Genomic DNA, 8,950 nt, shown 5'->3' on the forward strand with positions numbered 1-8,950 from the left:
AAAATATAAATATTATCAATTTAATTTATTTTTAAGTAAAAAAATAATTCTATTATAAAATTTTTTAAAAATATACTGTTATATATATTTTTATTAAAATATAATACTAAAAAATAATTTTTAATGAGGATATTTTAGATTTTTTTTCAAAACGCCGGAAACCGCTATCAAAACGCAAGTTAGATGCTGCGATTAGAAAACATAAATTTGGCTGCGGTTGCGGGTGGTTGCGGTTCAACCAGTCAGTTTTTCAATCGTCTATAAACACCAAAAATCATAATCGCTCCATTTGCGGGTAGCGGCGGTGCAACTAGTCGCCCCAGAATTTCACTTTAAAAATCATAAAATCGTTTTTTTTCCTATCCACATATTTGTTAGTTGCAGCATGCTCCAGGGAGAACGAGGAAACAAATACAAAGTGCCAAACTCTGAGGAAAAAAAAAACATGCGCTTCTAATGGGAATCTAACTACTTTCAAATTCAAACGTGTATATCCGTTTCTGTTTTTTTTTTTTTATATGTCTGATCCTTTTATAAAATGTATAAAATTATTTCAATCCAGACAAAACAAAAACAACCTCCATTAACTTGGCAAGATATTAAACAACAGACACGTTTAAACCAACTTCGAACTATGATGAATACACATTTCTTTTGCAATTAAATGATTTAAAAATTAGTTTAATTTAATTTTAATTCAAATGCAATTTAAAATATTTAAAATTCTGAACAAAAGAAATTTTCTTTAAAAACTAAAATTGTTTTTAATAAAATCAGAATCTAATAATTATATTTAAACTCACCATAACAACGAAATATTTATTACTTTTTTTAAAATTTAAAAAAATTGCGAATAAAAAATAACAAAATCAAAATCCAAAATTTGGCTTCTTACCAAATACTCAACGTCACTTATATAATTACATGTTGACATATTTATGACTAAAAAGAATTCATAAATTCAAAATCAGTAGAAAATAATAATAACAGATCCTCCTAAAATCATTGTCTAAATATCTCTTCTTTGTTAAAATTTTAAATTATTTTTTTTCCTCTCTTCTTATATTAGTGTACGATTGAAAATTAATTTAGCTCTAATCTTAAATTTTAAATTCTAAACCCTTAATTTCAAATTCTTTAGGATTCAACATTGATTTATGATTTAATGTTTAGGATTTAGAGATTAAGATGTAATGTTTAGAGTTTAATTTATGATTTGATGGGTAGTATTTAGGATTAGAGATAAATTAGGAACAATAAAACCAAACGAAAAAAGATATACAAATTTATCAAATTGTTTGATAAAATGATTAGGAGACTACTTAATCTAAAAAAATAAAATAAAAGATGGGATATTGATCCGTAAACCACTCCCACCCACCGGGATGGTAATATCGGGGCCCTATTATAAAATTCATTTAATATTATATCATATCCACGTGATTTTAAACTTAAGAAATGAAAACTCCTTTTAATTAATTAAACCAACTTGCTAATTAAAATGTTATTTGATTTGGTCCTTTGGCACACTTTCCGATAAAATTTATGTAATGTGAAGATTATATTTATTATTTAAATCATAGCATTTTATTGTATTTGATTTCATTTTAAATTAATTTGGTTTTAAAAAAAAATATATAAACAATCAATTTTTGTAGATCTATTCAATTTAAAAATCCGATCGTTATATGAATAAATATATAGACTAATAGTTGTATAATAAATATATAGACTCAGAGGTCATGTGTCTGTGTTCTCATGATCCTTTCCTTGAGATTTTAAAATTAAGAAATGACTCAGACTCGTTAAATATATGTGCCAATTTGAGTAAAAAAACTCATGTTTGAAAAATTAAAAACCAGCTTGTGAATTTTAAATCTAATATCGCCAGCTGGCATTTTGGAATATATAAAAAATAATCAATAACAAAAATATTTAAATAATTTTTGTAGATAAAATTCCCGTGTTTTTTTATTGTGTTAAACCAAAAGTCCAAAACGATTGAATACACAATAATTTTTAAATATGTCAGTGGATTGAATATAAGTTGCTGACACTATGACTCAATAATGGTCCCCCATTATCTCTTCCTTTAATGCGAGAAAGATTTTTATAAATTAAAGCTTCTTATTTTATAAATAAACTACAAATATAATGACAATCATTAATGGAGAAGTCGTGCGTGTTCAAAATCACATCATTAACAAAAAAATATTCACACCCTTTCACATCTATTCAAACATTATAAAAAAAATAGAACAGAAACCATATAAAATTTTTAATTTGTAAAACGATAAAAAAATATTGCTAAACTTTTTATTCAACAAAATTTATTTTTAAATTTGTAAAGTATATCATTATAATTTTTAAACTTATAATATATATTATTTTTTGATAAAATATAAAATATATTATTATAATTCTCAAACTGATTTTTAAATCAATGTCATCCAAATTTTTTCTAATATCAATTAATAAATTTGAGAATTATAAAGATACATTTTACTAAATAAATTTATTAAGCGAAAAGTTTAGAAGTTTATTTGTTATCAAATTCAGAAATTTTTATGAATTTTATCTTAAAAAATCTAATATTTTTTATTTTAAAAAATCATTAAAAACTTATACTCTCCTTATCGCAATTTTAACTGTATATTTTTTTATTCTATTAAATTCTATATTACTATATTTAATAATAAAATACTTATACATAAAAAAATTAGTAACTAAATCTTTAAACACAAAAATTGACTAAAAAAATTAGTAAGTAAATCTTTATACACAAAAATTGACTATTCGACTGAGATGATAATAATTTTATCTTTCACACATCAACCACGTAAGATTTAATTATATTAAATATTAAAAATAATGAAAAATTATTAAAGTTATCAAAAATATTAATAAAAAACAAAATAATAAAGATATGCGAGAAGAACACACTATTTTTCGGTTTCTTTGTACCGGTTTCCATTTCCACGTGAGGAACGTGTCACTTTTAATGTAACGCACCGGCTGGATCTTCAGCCGGAGTAGTAAAGGAAATGACTTCATTGTCCCCTACGTCTCTGCAACTACAATTTCTCTAACCGAGCTTCCTCTTTCCCCTCTCTAATGGCGGATCAACTCTCTCGCTTCTTCTTCTTCCTCCTTAGCTCACTGGTTTTCACGCTCTCTCTTCTTCAACACCCAACTGCATGCCGAGCCCAGACTCTCTTCGTCTTCGGTGATGGTTTCTATGACGTCGGAAACAAGCAGTTCCTCTCCGGCAACCTCGTCTCGGCGAACGCTCCTCCGTACGGAGTTACTGTTGGAAAGGCCACCGGAAGGTGGTCCGACGGGCTTGTCGTGTCGGATTATCTAGGTTAGTTTCTGATTCTTGAACCGCGTAGAATTTTTAGGAATTCGGGAGTTGACTTTGGAGATGAGATGCTTGAAAACCCTAAAAAATCGATTTTTTTTTTTTTGCAGCTGGGTTCATGGGCATTCCTCGGATTTCTCCGATTCTCGATCCCAGGTCTGATTTGTCTCATGGAGCAAGCTTCGCCATCGCCGGAGCCACCGTTCTCGGCTCTCCACCGGAGACGGTAGGCTTTAACAGAAATAAGTTTCTCGAATTAATCTGCATGACGTTTCCATTCCTGTTTTCTGGGTTGGCTTAAAGATCCTAACTTTGATCTCGTAGAAGAAATTCGATTCATCTTTCCTCATCCCCTGTTGTACCAAATCTCATAGGAAATTTATCTCTGCAGAGTTTTCTTGACATTTTACTGTGTAGTAATAAATAGAATCGGACACAGGGAGTATGTAAATGTTGTGGTTTATGTCTTGATTCCAGAATCATTCCTTTTCACAGGGAAATTAGCAATTAGATATGAAGGATTTAAGATGAAACCGAACAGGGTCCAGTGTAGATCTCTTGGTATGGAATGTGTAAAAGAATATACATATATATATATATATGTGTATGTGTGTTAAATTACTCGTAAGTCTGTTCTTGAATGTGTTCTTAAGGAAAGGAGACTATCTTGGTTTAGGAATGCATAATATACGTTTTCCAAAACCCAATTTCAGATGACTCTTGGACAGCAAGTGAGGAAATTCTCTGAAAACAAGAACAAATGGACAGATGATGAAAGATCCAAAGCTATCTACTTGTTTTACATCGGGGGAGACGATTACCTGAACTTTGCCAAGAAGAACCCTAATCCCTCGGATGATCAGAAACAAGCTCTAAGTGATCAGATCATCACCGGCATTGAAGCAGCCATAAAGGTGAGAGCTTTGATACCTTTACCATCACTAACTAAACCAGCCATCTCTTGTTTCGGGAAAATCTGATGAATCGGGTTTCATGATAAAGGCTGTGTATGGAGATGGAGGAAGGAAATTCGCCCTGCAGAACCTCGCACCGTTAGGTTGCTTACCGGCGGTGAAACAAGAGAACGGAGAAGGCGATACATGCGTAAAATTACCTTCGGAATTGGCAGCTCTTCATAACAAGAAGCTGCTTCAGCTGTTGAGGAAGCTTGGACTCAAACTCAAGGGTTTCCAATATTCGTATTACGATTTCTTCCGATGTCGACAGTTCAACATGTATATATATATACTCGAAAATGCCTCGGGGGTTCATCGTGTTAAAATGATTTGTGATGTCGGTACAGCGTTTGAGAAGGGAAATGCTGCATGTTGTGGAAAGGGAGCTTATAACGGGACGGGCTGCGGAACTGACACAGTATGCTCCAAGCCACCAGAGTACGTATTCTTCGACGGGAAACACTTGACGAATGAGGCTAACTTTCAGATAGGACAGCTGATTTGGAGCTCAGACACAGAGGTCATAAGCCCTAACAATCTGAGGGAGCTTCTGGTTCTTCCTCTGGACATTCCTGTGATCTTCAATACAGCATCGAACACAACTGGATCTGGTGAGGAGGAGGAGGACACAAGGAGGGAAATCCATAAGATGTACGACATGGGTTCCTTGGAATGGGGAACTGAGAACCAGTGGCCGTACCAACTCGACAGTGTGAGATCGTTTACCGGCTGAGGATATATTGCATACACAAGTATGAAGAATAAGCTATATCGCGATGTGCCCTTTTTGTGAGTGATCAGTTGTGAAACACTTTGTTTGAATAAGTCCGGTTCCTATGTAACATTTTCGGGTCTGACAAAGGATCGAGGGTGGTATGCCATGTTACAGGTACTGGTTGTACGGCTAACGAGATGGTTATTGGTTACAGAGCATGTCGATTATTAGCACAGCATAGATCGTTGGATCGTGTTTGATGACCATAATCTACGTTTTAACAGAGTCTCAAGCCAGATTACGACGTAAATGAAGAACAACTCGCTGTAGTTGTCGAAGATTGGCTTGGGGGTCTTTTGCAGGAGACAGCTGTACAAAATCAAGAACGGTGTACTTGAATATGTGTGTGTATATATTCACGTACTATAAACTAAAATTTATTAAATTAAATATGGTAAATCATCAATACATTTGGATGCATGCTTGGCGCTTGGCAATTTTAACAGCGACACAGAGTAGGGGTGGGCGATTCGGTTCGGTTCCGTATCAAACAAAAAATTTCGGTATTTTTTATGGATCGTACTCTTCAAAATTTCCGAATGATATGATTTTTATAGAACCAAAATTTTCAAACCCCAACTTTATAAAATTTTCGAAAAATCGAAATTTTCTTAAAAAAAGTCTTAATTCTTTTTTTAAAAAACCGAAACCGAACCGTACCGAAACTGAATAATATACGGTAATAATTTGGTACAAATTTTAGAAACCGAATAAACCGTTCTCGAACCGAACCGCCAAAATTCTGACTCGAATACCGAAACGTCCATCCCTATTACATAGTATGAACTAGATACCTTACGGAACTATATAGATATACACATAGATGAACCAGCTACACTTACGGAGTATGGTTTTCTCTCGATCGGATACTGTTGTGCGGAAGCGTACCGGGTCTCAAATGTGAGACGATGGAATCGAACGAGAGAAAGTAAAAGACACCTGGATTTAACGTGGTTCGGCAGAATGCCTACGTCCACGGCGAGGAAGAACACAAACTTCACTATATCGGTGAACAAATGTGGAATACAACACACACTCAACCTCACTTCCCAATTTTCTAAGAACACCCTTTCTCTCGTAACACTCAGAAGAAGAAAATATTCAAACCGTATCCAAGAACCTCACCGAAACAAATTTCTTGGATACTAAGAAAGAAAACCCAAAACCCTCGAAAAGACCCAAATATTGGGTTTCTTGCTGAAGAAGAAAACTTCTTCTTCCACACTCCTTCTTCTCTTCTGAATGTTTTTGTTAGTGATTTGTGATACTTGAGAACATAACTTGCATGGCTATTTATAGGAGAAGTCACAGACGGATTTGTGGCGGAAGACAAAAGCCACCAAACCATTCACGTTGAATGGTGTTTGATTTTTTCAAATAAAAAATCAACCAATTGCCTTTGTCTGCCATCATCACCAATTTCCTTTGTTTGCCATCAACACCATAATTGAAGCCACCATTCACAGATACATACGAAATATGACATAAAATATATAATTACAAAATTAAAAAAAAAATTTGTTCATGAGATCCCCACACACGGAGCAGATACATCATTATTATTTTATTTTTCTTCATTGCATGGAAAAGATTACAACACGTACTAGCTCGACTCGATCGAGTTATTCCCTCTTCACGACAAAGCGCAGAAGATCAATTAGAAACCCTAACTGACATTTCTTAAAAAAGACAACGTCGGATGCATGCATGAGTTAGAACTCGAGCATGTTCATGCCTTTAGGGTAGACACTGTGCCATATACTCTGCTTCTGTTGTAGACAAAGCCACCGTAGACTGTAAAGTAGACTTCCAACTCACCGGAGCTTTCGCCAGTGCAAACACATATCCAGTCGTTGACCGTCGCTTATCCAAATCACCAGCATAGTCGGAATCAACATATCCAACCACACAGTGACCAAGTGATCCATCTTGTTGAAACACCAATCCAAAGTCCAAGGTCTTCAGAATATACCTCAGAATCCATTTCACTGTCTGCCAATGTCCTCTTCCAGGATTATGCATATACCTGCTCACCACTCCAACGGCATGTGAAATGTCGGGTCTCGTACACACCCTCCCATACATCAAGCTACCAACCGCATTTGCATACGGAACCTTCGCCATGTACTCATGTTCCTCATCTGTGGTAGGAGATAACGCCGAACTGAGCTTGAAATGAGGAGCAAGTGGTGTACTTACAGGTTTTGACTTTTCATCTAAGCCAAAACGTTGAAGTATTTTATTCAAATATTGTCTTTGTGACAAACAAAGCTTGCCCATCTTTCTGTCTCTGCTTATCTCCATCCCAAGAATCTTCTTCGCTTCTCCAAGATCCTTCATCTCAAACTCTTGATTCAATTGAGCCTTCAACTTTTCGATCTTCGACTGGCTCTTTGATGCGATCAACATATCATCCACATATAAGAGTAAGTAGATGAAAGATCCATCTGGTAACTTGTAGAAGTAGACACAGTGATCATACTTACTCCTTGTGTATCCTTGCCCGATTATGAACTTGTCAAATCGTTTGTACCACTGTCTGGGAGATTGCTTCAGTCCGTACAACGACTTGTTCAACTTGCAAACCCAATCTTCCTTACCAACAACGGTAAAACCTTCTGGCTGAGTCATATAGATTTCCTCCTCCAAATCCCCATGTAAGAACGCCGTCTTCACATCGAGTTGTGCTAGCTCCAAATCAAACTGAGCTACTAAGGCCAACAAAATCCGAATGGAGGTATGTTTCACAACTGGAGAAAATACCTCATTGTAGTCGATACCCTCCTTCTGAGCATAGCCTTTTGCTACCAATCTTGCCTTGTAGCGGACATAGCGTAGCCTTTAGCTACCAACCTTGCCTTGTAGCGGATATCAGTCTTGTCAGGAAATCCTTCTTTCTTTGCAAATACCCATTTGCACCCAATCGCCTTCTTTCCACTTGGTAACTTCACCAGCTTCCAGGTATTGTTCTTCCGGAGAGATTCCATCTCTTCCTCCATAGCTTTCTTCCACTTCTCACTTTCAGAACTCTTGACTACATCCTTGTAAGTGATAGGAGTATCAGCATCAATCACCGGAAGTGCAAAAGCCACCGCAGCATATCGAGCAGGCATTTTCAACGTTCTCGTCGGCTTTCGAAGTGCAATGGGAAGTTCCTTCTGAGGCTCTTGGGTGGAAACCTCATCGTCTTCAGAATTTTCAACATCCTCCTCTCCCATAGGAGGTTCTTCGTTTGCTGGAACAAACTTCGCAGTCTCAAACTCCACCTCCTGTGGACTACTCTCCACCTGCTGCTGAGTACCACCAACTTGCTTCTTCAACATGGTTAGCTCATCAAATGTGACATCCCTACTAACAATGATCTTCTTTGATTCAAGACACCAAACACGATATCCTTTCACCCCTGGTGAAATCCCCATGAACAGCGACTTCTTAGCTCTGGGATCCAACTTTGATTCCTTCACATGATAGTAAACAACTGAACCGAATATGTGTAAGGAATCATAATCATTAGCAGGTTTGCCATACCAAACTTCCATGGGTGTCTTGTCTCCAATTGCAGCAGATGGTAACCGGTTGATGAGATGACTCGCATACGTCACAGCCTCAGCCCAAAACCGTTTGTCTAATCCAGCATTAGACAACATACACCGAATCTTCTCCAGTAAAGTTCGGTTCATGCGTTCTGCCACCCCATTCTGTTGCGGATTATTTCGAACTGTGAAGTGTCTGACAATGCCATCATCTTGACAGATTTTGGCTAGTGGATCACTCATGTACTCTCTTCCATTGTCTGTTCGGAGACGCTTGATCTTCCTCCCAGTCTGGTTCTCCACCATATTTTTCCATTTAAGGAAA

The 8,950-nt window shown here is 35.9% G+C and overlaps 2 protein-coding genes across 3 annotated transcripts in view; one reads left to right on the forward strand and one right to left on the reverse strand.

Annotated features, from left to right (window-relative positions):
- Window positions 1-3,018: 3,018 nt before the first annotated feature.
- Window positions 3,019-5,267, forward strand: LOC104815603 (inactive GDSL esterase/lipase-like protein 25). The gene is made up of 4 exons (XM_010544059.1): window positions 3,019-3,364; window positions 3,472-3,587; window positions 4,075-4,275; window positions 4,364-5,267. Exons 1-4 carry the CDS (start codon window positions 3,115-3,117, stop codon window positions 5,048-5,050), a joined length of 1,254 nt encoding a protein of 417 aa, XP_010542361.1. The 5' UTR covers window positions 3,019-3,114; the 3' UTR covers window positions 5,051-5,267.
- Window positions 5,268-6,632: 1,365 nt separating this feature from the next.
- LOC104815604 (GDSL esterase/lipase ESM1-like) overlaps window positions 6,633-8,950 on the reverse strand; it is a 7,005-nt gene continuing 4,687 nt past the window's right edge. The window contains exon 6 of one of the 2 annotated variants that reach the window (XM_010544061.2): window positions 6,633-6,827. In XM_010544061.2, the coding sequence (XP_010542363.1) occupies window positions 6,805-6,827 (23 nt within the window). In that variant the 3' untranslated portion in view covers window positions 6,633-6,804. The remainder of the gene's footprint in view (window positions 6,828-8,950) is intronic. The other variant, XM_010544060.2, reaches the window with a different exon arrangement.

The sequence above is a fragment of the Tarenaya hassleriana genome, unplaced genomic scaffold (genome assembly GCF_000463585.1).
Source record: "Tarenaya hassleriana unplaced genomic scaffold, ASM46358v1 Cleome24, whole genome shotgun sequence".
NCBI classification, from domain to species: Eukaryota; Viridiplantae; Streptophyta; class Magnoliopsida; order Brassicales; family Cleomaceae; genus Tarenaya; species Tarenaya hassleriana.